At 44.3% G+C, this 18,908-nt stretch overlaps 4 protein-coding genes across 4 annotated transcripts; 2 read left to right on the top strand and 2 right to left on the bottom strand.

Annotated features, from left to right (window-relative positions):
* Positions 1–35: 35 nt before the first annotated feature.
* On the bottom strand, positions 36–12,822 carry LOC6610705 (WAS/WASL-interacting protein family member 1). Its single transcript, XM_002035235.2, has 4 exons — positions 12,425–12,822; positions 2,271–2,433; positions 2,078–2,199; positions 36–2,021 (listed from the first exon to the last, which is right to left on the bottom strand). Exons 1-4 carry the CDS (start codon positions 12,437–12,439, stop codon positions 945–947), a joined length of 1,377 nt encoding a protein of 458 aa, XP_002035271.1. The 5' UTR covers positions 12,440–12,822; the 3' UTR covers positions 36–944.
* On the top strand, positions 8,472–9,026 carry LOC116800916. The gene has a single exon (XM_032717530.1). It carries the CDS (start codon positions 8,472–8,474, stop codon positions 9,024–9,026), a length of 555 nt encoding a protein of 184 aa, XP_032573421.1.
* On the top strand, positions 11,760–12,433 carry LOC6610706 (protein dpy-30 homolog). Its single transcript, XM_002035236.2, has 2 exons — positions 11,760–11,862; positions 11,985–12,433. Exon 2 carries the CDS (start codon positions 11,992–11,994, stop codon positions 12,286–12,288), a length of 297 nt encoding a protein of 98 aa, XP_002035272.1. The 5' UTR covers positions 11,760–11,862; positions 11,985–11,991; the 3' UTR covers positions 12,289–12,433.
* Positions 12,823–16,852: 4,030 nt separating the features above from the next.
* LOC6610704 (microspherule protein 1) lies at positions 16,853–18,904 on the bottom strand. Its single transcript, XM_002035234.2, has 3 exons — positions 18,548–18,904; positions 17,758–18,484; positions 16,853–17,698 (listed from the first exon to the last, which is right to left on the bottom strand). Exons 1-3 carry the CDS (start codon positions 18,820–18,822, stop codon positions 16,964–16,966), a joined length of 1,737 nt encoding a protein of 578 aa, XP_002035270.1. The 5' UTR covers positions 18,823–18,904; the 3' UTR covers positions 16,853–16,963.
* Between the last annotated feature and the right edge of the window lie 4 nt (positions 18,905–18,908).

Here is an 18,908-nt window from a genome sequence, read left to right as displayed (position 1 = left end):
AGACTTACTCAGCAATAGATAAAATACAATAGCTATTTATAATTTAAATACGTTTTTTATTGTCTTTAATCTGCTTAACAATAACATTTTTCGCAATACATGGCTAAGGTTTTTAGGCAACGGGTATTCATTCCTTGGAAATGAACAGCTATTGGCCAAAAAACAGCTATAGTTATTTTTACTGTTTATTTATAAATTACGCTAAGGGGCGGAATGGGGAGTGATGAACAGAGAGTTTTATTAATTTACTTTTTGTTAATATGGCAAGATTAATACGTGAATCGATTTCTCCCCAATCACTTACACAATCTAAATTTCGTGTGCGGCAGTGAGTACCCCTAATGAACTTATTCTAAGCGCTAATTGCACAGTGTTTCGATTTATAAATTATGTTACATTTGGATGTGATTAAGCATTAAATTATTTAACACAGATGTCGTTTTCTTTGTGTGTGTGCGTGCAGTAGAGAAAAAAAAGAGTGGGACCTTGAGAATGGAAAGCTTTAAGCGTGGTCATATGTACAGGTTAATCGTAAGTGGGGGATTCCCCTTGGTTGAGGTTCTACGGTTAGTTTTGGTGCCTCGTTGAGTGAGTCGGGATTCGGGATACGTGCAGCACCTTCATTAGAGTGGGTCGATTTACACGGCTTGGGTGGGTGGACTTACTTGGACAAATCTTTAGAACCTAACTTATAGGTCTAGCTTCGAAATATCAATTTGATTAAATACTGAGCATCCATTTAAAATTTATCACATGACATAAATATTATATTAATTTCACTATGTGGATTTCATTTCTAGCTTTATAGGAAAATCTTTTGGAAGAACACAAATTACCCAGATTTATTAGATTCCTAACCCCTTAACTTTTTGAATACCCCAAAAATCGCTGACAAAATAAATCGACCCACACTAATCTCCATGAATGATCCTATTCTCTACTATCTATTCGTTGACCAGCTGCGCCGGACCCGGTGAGTCGTATGGCGCTCCATTGGCGCCCACAAACTGGTTGTTATTCCGATGGACGAATCCCCTGCCGGGAGCTGCGTTATAGTACACCACCCGCCGGATTCCGAAGGGATCCACGTAGCCAAAGCTGCCCGCTCGCTTTCCGTCCGACGGATTCGTTTCTTCCTCGTGGTACTGCTTGGGCAGCACATAGCGGAATCCATTGCGGGTCACTCCCACGCCATCGTATTCGGAGGCGGCCAACCCATCGAGGTGATTACTCTGGACTGGCCTTGGACGCAGGCGTCTTCGGTATGAGCTGGATGGCAGGGGCGGAAGAAGTGCCGCCTCCAAGGAGTTTACATCCACTGGGGACTGCGGAGGCGGATAGTAGCCATATCCCGTGGTGGAGGACGTGGCTGGCGGAGCGAACTGATAGGCAGGGGCAGCAAATGGCTGTGGCGTGGAGTAGCCATACAAATCTCCGCCAGAAATGGGTGCTGGTGTGCTGGAAACAATGGCTACGGGAGCTGGAGTCGGACGCGGACGCAGACGACGCCTGTGGGCACTCAGTGGTGGTAGCATATCCAGCGATGGAGGTCTGGCCGTAGTGGAACTTATGACCGATCCAAATTGCCCGTGACCGAAGGCTCGATCCGCTTCAGCGTCGTACACATTGATTGCATTCAGTTCCAAGTCCTGGACAGGGTCACCATTGGAATGGATGTCCACCAGTGGGCTCAGGGGCGTGGCTGGAAGAGGCGACAATAGCTGATCCCTCGCCCGTGGCAACTCATCCGGATAGTGATCGAACCCGAGCTGTGATTGTGGCTCAATCTTGGCCGCTTGTTCGGGTGGCAAGTAATTTAGCTTGCCTGCGCCTGAGTCCTCGACGTCCAGTAGAGCTGGTGGCGGATATGGAGCAGGAGTGGTAGTGGACGTGGTGCTGGAAATGTAGCCATAGCTGGGACGTCGATAGCTGCCCAGACTGTTGGCCGAAGATCCCGAGGAGCCGCCATGCACTAGGACACCAGATTGAGCTGGCGCCGCCTTGGTGGATTTGATGGCGTCCTAGGAAACCATATTTATTTAGGTAATTCTTTTATTTGAGAGTCGAATAGTCCTACCTCAACGGCCCTTCCTAGTCCCACGTAGATGGTCTTGGACTTCAGTATCCTGTATCCCTGCTTATCGGCGATGTAGTCCTTCTGTCGCAGATAACCCGCCGCATCGATCCAGGCCTCAGTTCCTGTCGAAAGCAAACTCAGTAATCATTTAGTTCAATGTACTTTCTCACTATAGACATCGTTGATCACTCACCGATTACTGTGCCATCCTGCAGCCGCTTCTCCTTGCGGAACTGTCCGCTGTCCGTTTGGAAGCGGAAGTAGCGCTCCGGTCCCTCGTCCGTCTGGATATGGTATTGATTCGCACTGGGAGTCTGGCTGCCAGTTACAACTGCTGCCAGGGCCACCAGAGCCAGCTGAAAGGAAAGTTTCGATGAGTTGCGATCATAGTTTTTATGGGGGGGTAATGTATCGAGGATTGGTCACTAATCACATCCGCCGGCAGCTGCCCCAAACCAAAGCAGGCAGTCATCTATCCAGTGGCGGCTTTCCGGTGGGGCAACTCATGTCCAGTGGGGAAAATAATATTTGGTTTATGTGTACCAACAAGTATTTAGTATCATTGTGATTTCCCGCCATTAATTTTGAGTAAGCATCCCACTGTGTGGCATGTTTCAGAGTCAAGGTGACACTGGTCAGAGAGGAATCAATGGCACGAGATGCGGTTGTGCAACATTTCAGCAAGCGCGTGCGGAAATGCAGTATGTGAAAGTGTTTTCCACGGCATCAACATCGCCACCAGTAGCAGCTGAATAGATAACCACATCAGCAGCAGGCGAATCGAACCGGTTCACGTGGCGTATGTGTAATGCAGATGACTCGATTTGGTTTTACTTGGGATTGGCATTATGGCCGACTTGCTCGCGCTCATGGTTAAGGTTGGAGCTCGAATAATAATACTTCTGGCAATTATTCTAATGTATGAGCCACCCGCACGTTTAATCATTTACGATTCAATTACTTTAGCATTCCGTCATAAATTTCCATGGGCTAAATAAGGCGGAGGGGGCTTCGGTGTGGGTGGAGCGGCTATGAGCCAAGTTTACTGGCTAATTTCGGCTGCCGCTGACATTTTTATTATAATTTCGTGCTCGTTTGGGGCGATACTATATGTACGTCTTGGCTCGACGCGAGTTATGGCGCTTTAATTAATTGTTGCTGGGACACTTTTCAGAATAATCAAAATAATTGAACCGCGAAGAATGAACTTTCCTTAAAGGGGGAACCTTATTCGCCCCACCTTTGTAAGATATGTGCATATTATATCATTGATTTATGACTCTGTCATCTGACTAAACCTGACCATTAATCATAAATTAAGGAGACAAGCATTACGTCAGCACAAGAGTGTAAGTCCTCCCAAACAAACTAAACTAAAAATAAACTTTTTAAATAATATTCAAATTGCATACCAAACATAATATGTCATAACTGATTCTATCCTTGTAATAAATGTAGCATTTAAGTTATTCTTGCTAGTAGTCGTGATATTTTTTCCATGACAGCTAATTGAATTTCCACCTAAAACCAATGACATAATGTACCAACAAAAATCCGTCAGTTTCCGAACCACACCCCCGAAAAAACTATAGCAAATTGGCGTCTATTTGTGAGAAATTCGCGTGTCTGAGTCGCAGTGCCCATAACTAAAAGTATCTACAAGCTCCGTGCGGGCAGATAGAGATTTATTTGATCGACCAACGCAACGAATTAAATTGCGAGCAAATTATTGCGACGGTTTCCGCTGTGTTTGGCCAAAACGAGAGTAAAAGTGGCCACCAGCGGGGCTTCATCTCTCTGAATGAAATTTGCTGGCCCGATTTGGGAGGCCGAGCTGCCAGTTTTAAGCCAACCGGTTGGTAGCTTGGCTGCCGGGACTCTCCACTCTGCAACATATGTTGCACATTTGGAGTTGTTGCCGCAGAGGCTTTGCTTACGTGAGAATCGCCCGAGATGCGGCGAACTCCTTTTGGGCGCGATCAAAAGTGGAAAATCACGTTTTCCTTGGCGCGCAATTTTGTTTACTTTATTGTCAGACGTTTGTTGTTGTTGCTGCTGCCTGTCGAAACGGTAACAAAACATAAAAAAGGAAAAAAAAGAGTTTCTTTCCGTTGCGCAACCACCTCGCCCCCGCAGTCTCTTCACCCATTTCGGACACCCCCTCTTTTGTAACTTACGCAACCCAAAATTGCTCAGCTGACCCCAAAAACCCGAGCTGAACAAAGAATTCTGCAAAATGCTAGAAACAAAGCAATCATAATTCCCCATTGTTGGTGACCTTCGCCTGATCACAGTTCACTTTTTAATTAAAACCCACTCCAATTACGATCACATCTCGCTCCAAATCCACCGGAGATGATAAATGAAGTAAAGAAAATTCCAATTTTATGTTAATGCTTTATTTTTGCCTGCATTCTGGGCACGAACAAAGAGCTAATGAAGCCCATAGCCTTTCAAATCGATCCCCATAGCCGACTCACATGGATAGTATTTGTTTTGGCTCAGTTGGATTGGTTCCGATTTGGTGGTTTTATTTTTATTTTTCGGGGAGTGTTTTTGCATACTCGCTGGGGAGTGTGCATGTGGTGATGGATTTCTACTCGACTATTTCCCCGTTTTCAATTTGATTATGCGGCTGATGGCTGCTTCCGCCTGCGGGATGGATGCCGTGAATCATGTGGCATGAAAACCCACAGAAATCGGCTGTGGAAAATTTAGTTCATGTTGCAGTTGCGCGATATGAATGTCCAGCATGGCCAAGTTGTGGACAAATCCGCTTTCAATAAATTATTTTCCAGACAAGTAGCGTGAATCAGTAGGCCAGAAAACCCACAAAAAATATTTGCTTACGTGTTATGAGGAAAAACTGATTCATATTTAGCGCCGTTTTGGATTTCTAAGTAAAATCTTGACAAATATTATTTTTTCGTAATAATCAATGAAATCGAAAACAGATTTCCAAAAATGGAAAATACAGTTCCAGCTAATTTCAAAAGACTCAAGACACGAACTTACAGAGTTTAAGAACAACGATGAATCATTTAAACTGTGTCCCCCGCACTAGTATATTATATATGTATGATATTTGATGAATAATATTATATCTTCATTTTATACAGCAAATTGATACTTAATCAACTTTGATAAAAAATATATATAGAGCTTATATAATATATACTAGTGAAAGCTTAAGCCAAAGGCTTAGGACACAAACTTGGAAGACTTAAAAAGTATATGAGTCTGTGTCAATTAATTTTGTGATTAAGCTATTAAAGTAAGATATAAAAACTGAAATTACTTCACGCTGAGCGGGGACTTTTATATTATTGTCAAAATTTTATGAAATAATAACAAGTCACAAACAGCGTGTCAATAAGCTGTGTCAATAATCTTGTTAAGCCCCGTCAGCTGCTAACCGAAGCAGGTAATAATTTCTAATTGCTCAAATTCCACAAACACTGCAGCCGCGCAAAACATGAAACCCTATATTCCGCTAATGAAACATTTCATTAGGCACAATCAATTCCAAGAATGCGACCCGCCAACAGCGAACAACGACTATTGAATTACACTAAGAGCAGCCGAAAGATATTTGAGTGCCTCACGGATAGAAAACACCCACTCGGATATTTCGCAAGGGGCAAATCGGAGGGGAATTGAAATTCTGACTGACAGCTCGCTGTCAGATTTCGAGCAAAGTCCACAGATTTTTGGCGGTGGGAAGCAGCTGACAAACAACAACAATCTGCCGTAAAAAATTGTATTAAATTTCGTTAGTTGTTTGACTTTTCGTAACTTGCAAAAAATCGAAAAAAAAAAACTAAACAACAAAAAACTAAAAGAGTAAAAGCCAACAAAAAAGTGCTTGCCTTTTTCGGTCAACGATTTTTTGGCTGCGGCATTTCCTGTTTGTCTTGGAGGCCCCACCAAACAAAAACACAAACAGTACATGAAATATATAGGAACATTGTAAGCAGTTATACAATCCACTTAATGGTGTCTACGATCAGCAGCCATGCCTTTGGGCCAGGCTCCAACTATGGCCAAGTCAAGAGTGTGGGCTCCCAGAACCCGCCCCTGAATTGAATAACCAACGAAGGCGACCACGCAGCAAGCTGCCTGTCTTGTTTGTCCCATTCAGAGGCACTTCATCCGATCCGGCTGGGGTCCAAACCACTACCGATAGTTGATTTACAGCCCCTAAGTAACCCAGTTCTCTACCAGACAGCTGCTGCCTGTTGCTAATCTCTATTTATAGAATTTATCAGTCAACTGCACGCAAAGAATGTGCAACTTGAATCGGATCTCACTTTTACTGAATCATATTAGTAGATCGATTTTATAGAATCATCATACACTGCGTTTCGATGGAACTAGTAATAGTTAAAGATATATTCCTACAATTTATACATCCAAGCTATTCTACTGAAGAAACCCGTATCAATAATGATATAAATATCATATAACTATTTCTTTTGAAATTACGAAGTATTCCTAATTCGATTCGATTACATTCTTGGCATAACCCGCACTCATCTAAACCAGCTCTAACCACATTTTGCACTGCAATTCATTGCATCATTTGAAAGCTGCTGCTCTCCATATTTGCGGCACTCGCGGTGTGATAACTCGATTATTCGAGTGAGTGTTGCGTGGATGGGTGTTGTAATTTGAAAAGTGGATGCGACGTGTGAAATCCCCAATAGTCACGCATAGAACGAAGCGAAACGAAACAGAACGGAACACACAAAACGCAAAGCACCAGAATAGAATTGATAATTAAGCGACAATCATGCAATTGACATGCATTGGGCGACTGTCAAAACAAATGTTCATCATCGAGAGCCATAAACAATTATTGAAGCACAAATGGTCATATGCATATGGTTTATGTGTGCCGCCCCAAAGCGGCAAGGTCATCCAGAAGCGACAAACGTGGGCGGACAACTCAGGGGCAGAGCTATGAACTCAACAGCTGGCAACCGAAGCGGCGCCAAAAGTTTTCCACCAGGCGACACTTCCGACACACTTCACTTTTGTTCAGTTGACACAATTATTAAAATTGCATAATGAGTTACACGGTTGCATAACGAGAATGAAAAGGGCACTATATAGAGCTGACTATAATTGGAAATCGTAACTAGTCGTATAAAATGAAATTTATGTTTCGTAGTTTATGCATTTTTTTATAGATTTTGGGCGGAGTGCAGATAATCTAGTTTTATGAGCAATTACGCAATGAGCTCATTATTATTAGCATACTTCATATATTAAAATATTAGCTGAGAAGACTTGTTGCTTTTAAGAATCTACGATGGATAAGTTGCCCAATAAATCAGTTGCACAACAAGAACCTGAGCCAGACGGCGTCTGTTCTGGGCGCCTTCCGATCTTCCGACTCGGCTGCGCCCAATTTGCCGAGGCGTGAAAGAGTGGAACTAACTAAGCGGAGTGGAGTTTCTTTGAGTTGATCGGCGTTGGGTAATGCCCCATGATGAAGGTCGACATCTGGTGGCGGGGAGTTGATGGAGAGGAAAAGTGTGCCCCGCTAACCAAGTGGAAAATCCACCTGATGTGGCACCAAATGGCGCCGCCAGCTGTTGATTCATCCAGCCATCTCGGCCAGTTCGTGTCTTAAGTCTTTTGTTTTGCGCGTTGGCTTTTTTTGCGCGTCGCTTCGCGCTTCGTCGCCAAAAATGTTTCCGCAATTTGGCACTGCACTTGGCACTTGGTAGTTGGCGGTTGGCAGCTGTGGGAGCTGTGCTACTCCTCGTCTGCTCCAATTGGGCGGCTATGGGCGACCCAATCTCAGCCCCAGAAACGGTGGCCAAAAAAAGCGAAGCAAATGGAATAAAAATACCCCAGCCGGCTGACATTCGGCCCCAAAAGAGAGTGAAAGCTGCACGAGCACATTGCTAGCGCATTAATTTTCAGCTCAGCTGCGACTTCGATCCGACTTCTTCGACTTACTTCGACATGGGCCAATGCAGGCAGTTGTTCATTGCTCGCTCGTGTTTTAATTTCGTGTTGTATAAACTGCTGTTTCTCCCCACCCAGCCCCTTCTTTCGCCCAATTTTCATTGTCAGCGTGCGGGCATGCAACCAAACACCACCTAGCCTGGCTTCTTTCTCAAAAGCCCACACCAAACGCTTAGCCGTATTTCATAATTGCGCCTGAGCTGGGCCTCCGAAAAGCCAAGAGTCCAGAGCCCGATGCACATATCAAGCGAAATTAATCATAGTAATTGCCGGCGCTGAATTCGACTCTGATTTGCGCGCTGCGTGTAAATGAACTCCGGCGGAAAGCGTTTAGCTGCTGTGTGGGAAAAGCCGCATTTTTTGGCAGCCACCTGTCCCTGTTCGGGCGCCATCTGTGTCAGCGGTATATGCAAAAATGACAGCTATGTGTGATAATTGTTTTGTGTTTTACTTTCGAACCGATGCACTTGAAAGAAATATATACTCAAATAAAGCATATATGTGTTTATTTATTTGCAATTCGATACCGAATCTGCTGATAGTTTTTTGCCGTGTGAAATTTCCATTGCCACTGGGTTGGGAAAATGTGAAAAAGGGCCAGGCCAGACCAGGCAAGCCGACTGACTTTGGCATACTTTCGATGCCAAGCGGATTGATTAGCATCTATAGCCCCTCTGCAGCTCCCTCATCTGGCATTCAACTGGTGTCCCATGCGTGGGACTCACTCATATTATACGCTGGGTATCTGTGCATATATTTCTTATTCTCCCCGATCAACTGGCGACATTGTTCCTCGCTGGCTGTCAGTTCTTGTGTGGGCAAAAGTGCCTCTGATTGTCGCTGCCTGCGAGCGTGGTTGCCTCGTTTGCACTCTAACAACTGCGAACTGTCAGATAGCCAGAAAGCTTTATGCGCAGTCGAAAATTCGGGGCGTTGCAGACAGAAGTGTGACAAGGAAATGGAATTGTGAAGGATTCCGGGCCAACACCCTATGGAAATTTAAATAATTATATTTGTAGCTTGCTGTCACATTGACAAATGCAGCTTATAAGATAGTTCTAGTTCAAAATAAGATACTTTGGACTTTTTAAGTATTGTAATTTGTACATTGTTTAGTAGTTGCAACTATGAAATCTATTGACTACGAAACGAAATATGACCTATAATTATATGTAGTTTACCCAGAAAGTGGCCACTAAAATTGAAACATTTATTAGCCGTACTCTCATGGGTGACCTAATGGATTAATTGCCGCCGAGTCTCACCCAGAACATCTTCCCACATCACTCACTTCTCAGTGCTGAGGTGACCCGCCACTTATGGCTGTGACCGCATTTGAATCCGCTTCCCATTCGACTGCAAAACAGCAGCTGTTGCTAATTTGTTAAGAAGGCCATTAAAAAAAACAGTGCAAAATTCTACGGCGTGTGAACCGTCATAGAATTCAGTCGAGTGGCCAAGTAAATTAGCCACCTCCTCTGGACGAAGAAAAGGAATTGGGTCAGCGTCTGGAATAAAACGATATCTCGGAATGTGGCCAAAAAAGTTGCAGCATCATCGATCGACTGTGGCCAAAACAGTTTATGGCCAAATAATTTATGCGTGAAATGCAGAAAAACAAAACGCGAATTAGCCGCCGGCAGGGGCGGTTCCATTTCAAATGATATTTAATAATGGGTAATTGTGAAATGAAAAACATGAGAAACAGAAATCGGACGCCCATATATCAATCCATCTAGGAGAGTCTTGCATAATTATCATAGGGCAACTAATCTGTTTTATGTTTCGAGTTTACCTTTAAGGTATCCAAAGCGAAGAAAAGTGCGAGACAAAATGGCAAAGACAATTTGAATTTATTTTTGTCACTCCGCCAGCTCCCTCGTTTTTTTCTATTTTTTTTTTGGGCCAGGCTATCTCCCTCAAGGTCGCATAAATAATAAAAGTAAAATGTGGCAAGTGATTCCACTGCGCTAATTAATTCAGTTGCTCTAATTCAGCCGTGCTCTGTTTTTGTTTTCTTTGAGTGCCCTAGAATGGGGTGTGATATATTCATGAGCCAATTTGTAACAAAAGGGATAGAGAAACTCAGGCCCATTAACAGCGAATTTTTGTTACTTAATTATGCATTTCTACATTGTTATTAATTTCTTTCATTACTATGTAAAAACATTTTAATTTTGGTGTTTGTTAACTTTGAGTAGGACAAACTTAATATTATTTATGGGTGAAAAAATTAATAATTATTTTTTAATTTAAGATTAATTTAGGGTATTTATATGTTCGACTCTAGAGTATTATTAAAAATACGCTGTTTTTGTATCTTTCTGTTTCGTCTGTTTTGGTTTTTGATGCCGCTGCAACTGATTTGCATATACTAAGCTTTCTTTCATTTTCTTATCGCTATCTTTTTCTTCTTCCCTCGAGATTTGCGCAATTGTGGGCTGCAGTTGGCCCTTTGCTCAGTTCCCTTCACAACTAACCAAATGTTAGGCCCACGTGCTGCTGCCCACTTCAAAGAAGATACAAAGATACAAGATACGCCGACTGAGTTGGAGTGCGATGTATCTGAATAGCACATAATCGTCTGCGTCATCATCATCATTATGATCATCATAAGATGCCAGTGACCTTTGGCGGGCTCTTCACTTCTCTAGCTTCTCTTCGCCGATCGATATCTGGGGAAGCCTCCATCATCCGTGTAATGCACGATTTTTGTCGAAACCGAATGATTGAGGCCTTTGAAAACAGTTAAGGAACATATAGGGTTACCCCCCCACTGTATTTGTTTTCTGACCCGGCTTCTATTCGTATTCAAATTTCTGGCGAAAATGATCTAAAATATGGGTCAAAAACTACAGGTTTCTGGTTTCTCGCAGCGAAATATGTGTTAATCACTTCCCATGAATTATTCAATAAATTTCGCATAAAAAAGCAGCGACAAATCTATAGAGGAAGGTGCGAGTGAGATGGCGTGCAGATTTGTGTGATTTACAGGTGGCAATTAAGTTTAAAAGTGTTGCCAAACATAAGCAAACAATTTAGCAGGCGATTCTACACCGATTTTACGACTCTCAGAACACGTTTACATCGCCGTCGACTGACGACGACTGGATTATGGCACCCCACCGATAAAGGGTTGCCCCACAGCCAGCTGGGGCATTTTGTAATAAAGTTTGCAGATTGGGGGGCACGTAAATTTATGGGCATTGCACTTGGTCCCCTTTAGCTTAATTAGTGGGGGCTACTTGGTAGCCACTTAGGAGATAATTGCTGCGGCTAATTCCCCCCGACTTTGTGTTTGGCCAAACCCGCAAAACAAACCGAACGCTGCTCCTAAATCTTAAGCGCTTCACATAAATTTTGGGTCGAGGTCTGGCGGTTATCTATGGGAAGTATGGACTGATTTACGACCCGACTAAGGGTGATTGAATTTCGAGCCGAAGCCGGCGACAAAGTGATGGGAAAACTCTGGGTGACATCATCGAAGGCACTCAATAGAAAATGATGTGGTGACCACAAAACAAAACTGCATTCTCTGAATATCTAAACACGACCTATTTCGTAGCTGCACACTTAACATGGGAATATCCTTAATATTTTGTAATAATATCGATTGTAAGGTATTTTCAGTGTAACCATCTTTTTTTTAGCTGTCACTTAGCATGCCATGAATTTTGCTTTGGTAGCTTGTGTAACTAAATTCTATAGGCACATCATTTTCAAGACAACATTCAAAGCAGTTAGAACTCTGTTCGAATAAAAAAAAACAAAAAAAAAAACAAAATTTATATATTTTTTACACAAAGGTGAGAAAAGTACAGCAACACGATTTTGCTAAACTTTCAAAACAATCTAGTATAAAATACTATATTTCGAAACAAAAGTGAATTGCCGAATAAGGAGTAATATTTTTAATTTTACCCCTCAGCCCAACAATGCCGTTTTCCCCAGGAGAGCTGGAAGTAAATGGCGGCGGAGATGTGGCCAAGAACGCCTCCACCTCGCAGCAATCGTTGGAGGGCATCAATGCGTTCGCCGCCTGCCAGAAGCCGCGTCCGGACACCAGCTCCATGCCGGTTCGCCAGTACCTCGACCAGACGGTGGCCCCCATTTTGCTGCACGGACTGCAGGCTTTGGCCCGGGATCGCCCCAGTGATCCGGTCAGCTACTTGGCCACCTATCTGCTGAAGAACAAGAACCGCTGCGACGAGGCCAAGACGGAGGAAAACTAGTTACCCTTGGCTTGTGTTACCTTTATTTTTATTTTTTGAGCCTTATCACGACGAACTGTTGCCGATTTTATGTTTCGCACACCAAACATTACTCTTGTACACAACTTATCGCTGATTACAACTAAAGGCCACTTACCAGCCACGATTTCATGGTGATCCTTCGCTGCTTTCGTCTTGTTATTAATTTTCCCGATTTAATTTGCAATTTATTTGCCGTTGGCTTTTCACGGCTCCGTACACACGCACAAGATTTTCCGAATTATCTATTATCTCAGCGGCTGCCAATTTCGGCAATCCTCATTATTGGCAATTAGCCGGGTTAGGCTTTCAATTAGTTGCAGCTCCGGCTGCTGCGCTTTTTGTTTATTATCCAAATATTTACACTTCCGATTGCAGCCCACGCTCGTTGCAATCTGCGATCGCTGCTGTTTGGTTTCGACGGTTTTGAATTTCAGTTTGGGCCAGGTTTTCGATTTCAAACTCGCGCTCGTGTGTCTGGTCGACTGGCTGGCTCGTTCGCCACTAAATTCGCAGCGAGCTTAGTTGACGGTTTAAAAACATCAAATTCGAAACCGCTTCGGTTCAAAAGCGAGCGCCAAAGGTTCGGCTCTGGGTTCGTCGTATTTTCGATTCAGTCAGTTCTGCTTGGGCCAATTTAATCTACTTTGGGGGCTGGCTCTCCAGCTCTCGAGTAAGCCGATTTCTCGGTTTGAGGCCCACCCGCAATTGTCACGCGCCAAAATCAAAATGAAAAAAAAAACTTTATAAATATGCGGCACATATTGCATAGAATAATTACATCTAATTGTCAGCGAGCTGGCTGGGTCTAAAGATCACACCACGTCGCTGGTTCAGTGCATCTCTGGGCCAAATGAGTGATAAATACGTCACTCATTTTCGAAAGGGTTTGCCAACGGCCTTGGCATGTTGGCTCTTGAAGTGCGAAGCAGGTTCAAGCCGATGTGGGGTAAGATAACTTGGCGTCTCGACAGTTTCCGATCAGTTTTAAAAATGATTAAAATACCCCGAGCCATATCCGAGCCATTTTCATCGAGACAAATAAACACGTCTAAAAGTAATAACAAAGTCTCCAGGCAATTCGCCATTTGAGTCAGCGAATTTAGCTGGCAACGCAAATATTTGATAGTCAAGGGAGAAAGGCCAAGTGCATAGCTTTTGATACCCTTCGCTCCGAGGGATAGGCATTATCCAATTAAAGGCGGAAGAGAAGGGGACCCAGATTTAGTTCCCAATACACGGGTGATTCACTTCGGGGCTACCCAGCTAATTAACACGCCTTAGATCACCCACTTAGTGGCAGTTACTTTGAGAATTAAGTGTGAAATCATTTATTTTTAATGGGAATTACTTTTCAGATAAAAATCAAAATAATATATAAATATGTATGGAATTCTTTTAGAATCATTTCAAGTATCTTAGCCCATCAGTAATATCTAAATTGACACACGGATTGTTTTGGATTGGAGTACGCATACCTTGTCCTAAGATATAAATCTCTCAAATAGGGTATACTGCCATATTCATAATCCATTAGAAGCCAGGAAAACAAAATAAAACAAACAAACCTAGAAACAAAACAACAGCCCACACGGATAATAAAAGTCCGGCATATGATTTCTGGCGGCGTATCTATGGCCATCTGTATCTGTATCTCTATCTTGTGCTCGCCTTGTGGCTCGAATTAATTAAAAAATCAAAGTCGTTGTAATTATTTGTCTCGGGCTGCAAAAAGTGTCTGGCACTCGATGCTATCTGGTGTGGCTCTCGAGATCTTAAGCCCCGAAAGTGGAGTTGCAAATTGAACTGGCTTTTTTTGGCGCCACAGCTGCCATTGTTGTTGGTAAGTATCAAGTGCGTGGGCGACTTGGAGTCGCTTGCGTCTAATGGAGAGCACTGAAATCCAAGGCCTCCCAGTCAATCCGAGTGACTGACTTGGGCTCGATAAACCGATCATGGCGAATAGGCCTCCTATAGAGCCATATATCCGTTGCAGCTGACGTCACGCGGCATGAAATCATTTTCGAAAAGTCGGGGGGATAGGGATAAATCAGCGAGCATTCCATGAATAATCATAGACGAGCGGACGAGCTAACACTAGAGATACAATATATTCGCCAGCTAGTTCAATAAACAAAACCACACGGCGATTCAATTACCAATGCAGCTCACAGCGTCTGGACTTTGACTTTGACGACCCACGGTGCGTATGAGCGACGCGGAACAAAACTATTTGAGTTCGCTTCGGTTTGGTTTTGTTTGGTTTGGGGGTTTTCGGATTATTTATGCGTTACATGCCGAAACACAAAGCCAAATCGGAGTATTTCACATGACGCATTCGGTTGACATGCGTGTCAATCCAAACGGCAGCAGCCACGCCCCCTCGCCAATTTTTAATTACGGGAAGAAATATATTTAATTTGCAGTTGCTTAACTAATTTTTTAATGTATTATGTATTATTATCTAGTTAATATTTTTGCTATTTATAAAACCTTTATAGAGAGGGTTTCATTAGCCATTTTTTTCAGTGCATCCATCACATACCATCGCAGAGACTGACAATTGAAATGAAGTTGATTGAAATGCGATTAAATAAATGAATATCAAACTGCAGCAACAATAACAACAAATGACCAACGCTATAAATATTTTGTTTTCTCGAATTGAATTGAATAATCACACATATGTATGGCAGGTGGAGTAAAAAACGAGGGGGGGAAATGATATTGGCATAGTTCGATTCGGCAAACTGTTCAGTGGGCTATTTTTATGGCCCCACATCGATTGTTTTTGGCCACTTTCCTGCAAAGACACGAAATTTTAAGGCACTGTGACAATTTCATTCGCTTAATTTATATAATGCAATGAGATAATCAAGGCATTATGTCAGCCCAACTGGGCCAAGCTGGGCTCAGGTGTATCCAGCACCAGATAGATGATCAATGGGACCAGCTATGATCTCAGCAATCGAGCCGTGAAAGTTCTGGCCTTTGGATTAAGACACCCACGCAACGCCAGCATAAAATGGAGTGGACGACGCTGCTCCACTTCGGACACTTTGCAGACCGATCTCCAAAAAGAACAGCATGACCTACGCTAATAGGGATTGTGTGGAAGAGAAAGATTTCAGACTAATTTTAGCAGTTGCGACATCGCCAGAATATCGGAATATCGAAGCGGCAGCAACAACAAAAGTTCGCTGAACTGCACAAAAGATATGGCAGAAGTATAATAAGACAAAGCCGGGCTTCATTAGCCCTGGCATCATCACCATCTGACCATCTCACCATCATCGCCGAAGAAAGCCAGCAGTCGCCGATTGGTCAGCGGACAAAAAAATGCACACAAATCAACGTTAGAATTTTGGAATTCCAGCGGGAACAAAGCGAAGAAAGATGGAGAGTTCGGGTCGAGATTCCCGGTACGACCAAGTCAAGAAGGGGTAAATTGACTTTTTATAGACAGTGACAACAATTAATTATATTTTAATATGCTGCGCAGCCTGGCTTATTAGTTTATAGTATCAACAAAGTATCAACAATACAAATTAAAGAGCCCCTCCATCTCCATCTTCATTCCATCCATCCCAACCCATCCCGAACCCAAGCTCGATCTCGAAGAAAGGCCGCCACAGAAAGTCATCGAACTTTCTCCGTGTTCTTTCGCCGACTAATTTCTATATTAGGTGTCATGGTCTCGGCTGTCGGTGGTTCTATTAATTACCCCAACAGCTGCGATCATTTATAACTTAGTCGGGGTAGTCAATCTGCGATCTGCGATCTGTTACAATTTGTAAGTGGAAAACCCGTGGAGTCAGTGGAGCTCCCAAGGTGCGCAAGGTCGAACAAATTTGCCTAGACACGATCGCAAAGATTAGCAGCCAAATTGCCGTGTCAAGTGAACCCCTCGAAGTTGGGAACCCAGTGGCTCCTCCAGAAGAAAGAAAAGATCCGACCCGACCCGACTATTATACAATCGCGTGACTCTTCTCAGAGCTGAGCTGCTGCGAATATTTGTTGCCCAATTCACCTTTGTAAACGGTGACATGCGAACAGAATGGTTATGGATAGAATGGTTAGATGGATGGAGCTGCTGGTGGTGCCAGTGGTGGCCCCAAGCAGCGTCTGAGCTGTAATTAATAGCAGCTTACGGGTTAGTCGCAAATTAGCCACATGACACAGCGCCAGCGAGGCGTAGGAGTCTGGAGGCAGAACCGAGACGGTTCCTCGTGGGCGGAACTGACCCCATCCGGGAGAACTCTTAAGCTCTTTAGCACTTCCCTTCGTTTTTACCAGCGACGGTTGAAAAAGTCGCTAACAGCTTCCGTTCGATTGGAGGCGTTGCGTTTGACGAGTTTTACTGCGTGGGCGTTTGCTTGGCACTCTAAATTACTCGAAATACATTAAGTTTGATTCAAGTCGTAAATATGCTAATAAAAAGCATTTAACTCGGATTAAAACTCATTATTACTACTGCGAAACTGTGCACTGACTAAGAAGTCAACTTCTATTAACGAAGTGTGGATAAAATAATACAACTAAAATATTTGTGATTTATACATATGTCCATATGCCTTTTATTTCAGAATTCTGTTTTTTGGGGTTTACTAGTACTAGAATATATTAAACAATCGCAGCCAGCCCGCTCTGAGCTCAACTAGTTGAGGGGATTCGATGTCTTAGCGCTCTCCTGGCGGATGGCGTTGATCAGCTCGTAGTTGACCAGGAAGGTGAAGCGCAGACCGGAGATTTCCACTGTGCAGTTGTGACCGAGTCGGGCTTTGTTGGCAGACAGCAAAGGAGTGCCGTCGATGAAGATGGCCCTCTTTCCCTCGTTGGCGATGAAGAAGTCCCCATTGCTGCGCAGCTTAATGGTTCCCTGGCGGCGAGAGATCTTCGCAGCCGGTCCCTCCAGCCCCAGATCCACGTCCACCATACAGTCCTTGGCATCGCGACCAAATGTTATTTCCTTGGAACGCATAAGGTACCTCACATGGCGGCCACACAAGCAGGCCAGTGTCTGGTTGTCGAACTCGGAGGCAGCGGTCGGACTAAGAACGGAATCCACCAGGACGGCCCAGCGCGAGAGCTCGTTCTCCAGCAGGCGAATATCACGTTTGTTGCGACGATCTGCCAGAGCTCGCTCCATCTCCAGAGCTTCGTCACGCGGCTCGTTCAGGTCGTGCTCGAAGATTTGATCTTCTGCATCCGAGAAGCTGAGTGGCTGCTGATCCGTGCCATATATAGGCTTCACTGACTGATCCGGCAAGAGGGTGTACTGCTTGAGAAGAAGCCAATGGTTTTGCAAGGATTTGGCAGTGCGGGCGCAGTAGAAAACGGAGGCATTCTTATCCAGGAGCTCCTGGAACTGCTCAAGTTTTGGTTGTTCCGACTGTGAATTGAATTACTGATTAGAAAAAGCTTTAACCATGATGAAAATGGTTTACTTACACTCTTAATGGTGCCAAGCAGATCCTCCTCCTGCACGCTGTACAAAGCCTTGCGCTGAACGGACTCCACGAGTTCGGGGTGCAGGTTCCTTATGGCGGACACTGCAATCCTGGACACCGCAGGCTCATACAGCAGAGCATACCAGCGCTGCTGCAGTTCCTGCAGAGTAAACTTGCAGGAAAACTTAACACCACGATGGATTATCCGCAGATCGTTCGTCTGCTGGATGCCAATTATGAGGGCCAAGTCGTCAATGGGCTTCCAGCGGCCCAAATCCTTGGTGGCCATCTGACCCATGGGACGACCATTTCTACGCTGCGCCTTTTTGCTGGCAGGACGCACTGGGCGCGAACGGCGCTCGCTGGTTGTGGCGCGCTCCATGGCCGGTGGTTTGGGATGCGCGACGGCAGTTACTATTGGGGCAACTGGAAAGGGAGTGGCCAAGGGAGCTGGCGTTGTGGGCGTGGTCAGTGACAGCGATGCAACAGTGCTAGGTGTCCCCGGCAGCAGGGAATCAACTGTCAGCGGCGTCTGTGGCGTGGAAGTGGGTATGTTAAGCGGTGCTAACGTGGTGTGCGGCACGCCCACCAAAGCAGGATAATTCTGGGAGGTGGTGCGAGGCCTGCTGTTGCGATTGGCGTCTGTTCCGCTGCGATTTGTGGGCACTGCAATGTTGTACTCCACTATTTCGTCGTCAAAACGCTTCCTTTTAATCGTCCGTGATGAACTGTTTCGATGCAAAGTGAGCTGTCAATTAACCTATCAATTTTGACATATGTCATCGTCTCACCTTCTTCGCTTTTGATCGTTTTGCTGTTCTATCTGCAAATTTGAAATCGGATTTCGTATCGGCGTTGAAATTCCAACAGCACTGCTAGCTGTACTTCCTATTGTGGTTGTTGTTATTGTGGCTGCTGGTGTTGGCATGGTTGTTGTTGCTGGCGACACGCCTACTTGGATTAGTGTGCTCGCAGCTGTTGTGGGTATGGTGGACACTGTGGGGGGATTGGGAGTGGTAACGGGCGCTGCACTACTGGCGATAGCGGTTATCCTTGATGCCTCCATCGCTCTAGCTGGCTGTTTATGGGCTAAAATTTAATTATTTTCGCAACGCACAACTCAGCAGTGTGACCGCAGCAGCAAGAAAAAGT

This window comes from Drosophila sechellia, chromosome 3L, assembly GCF_004382195.2.
Source record: "Drosophila sechellia strain sech25 chromosome 3L, ASM438219v1, whole genome shotgun sequence".
NCBI lineage: Eukaryota > Metazoa > Arthropoda > Insecta > Diptera > Drosophilidae > Drosophila > Drosophila sechellia.
The sequence above is the reverse complement of the archived record's forward strand: the minus strand, read 5'-3'. Positions and strand labels throughout refer to the sequence as shown.

Excerpts from the sequence above, each read along its gene's own strand:
- LOC6610704 (XM_002035234.2), bottom strand. The coding sequence starts at position 18,822 with ATGGAGGCATCAAGGATAACCGCTATCGCCAGTAGTGCAGCGCCCGTT. Across the intron at positions 18,485-18,547 it reads AACGATCAAAAGCGAAGAAG|TTCATCACGGACGATTAAAA; the intron begins GTGAGACGATGA and ends GCATCGAAACAG. Across the intron at positions 17,699-17,757 it reads TGCTTGGCACCATTAAGAGT|TCGGAACAACCAAAACTTGA; the intron begins GTAAGTAAACCA and ends TTCAATTCACAG.
- LOC6610706 (XM_002035236.2), top strand. The coding sequence starts at position 11,992 with ATGCCGTTTTCCCCAGGAGAGCTGGAAGTAAATGGCGGCGGAGATGTG.
- LOC6610705 (XM_002035235.2), bottom strand. Across the intron at positions 2,200-2,270 it reads GCAGGATGGCACAGTAATCG|GAACTGAGGCCTGGATCGAT; the intron begins GTGAGTGATCAA and ends TGCTTTCGACAG. Across the intron at positions 2,022-2,077 it reads GACTAGGAAGGGCCGTTGAG|GACGCCATCAAATCCACCAA; the intron begins GTAGGACTATTC and ends ATGGTTTCCTAG.
- LOC116800916 (XM_032717530.1), top strand. The coding sequence starts at position 8,472 with ATGACAGCTATGTGTGATAATTGTTTTGTGTTTTACTTTCGAACCGAT.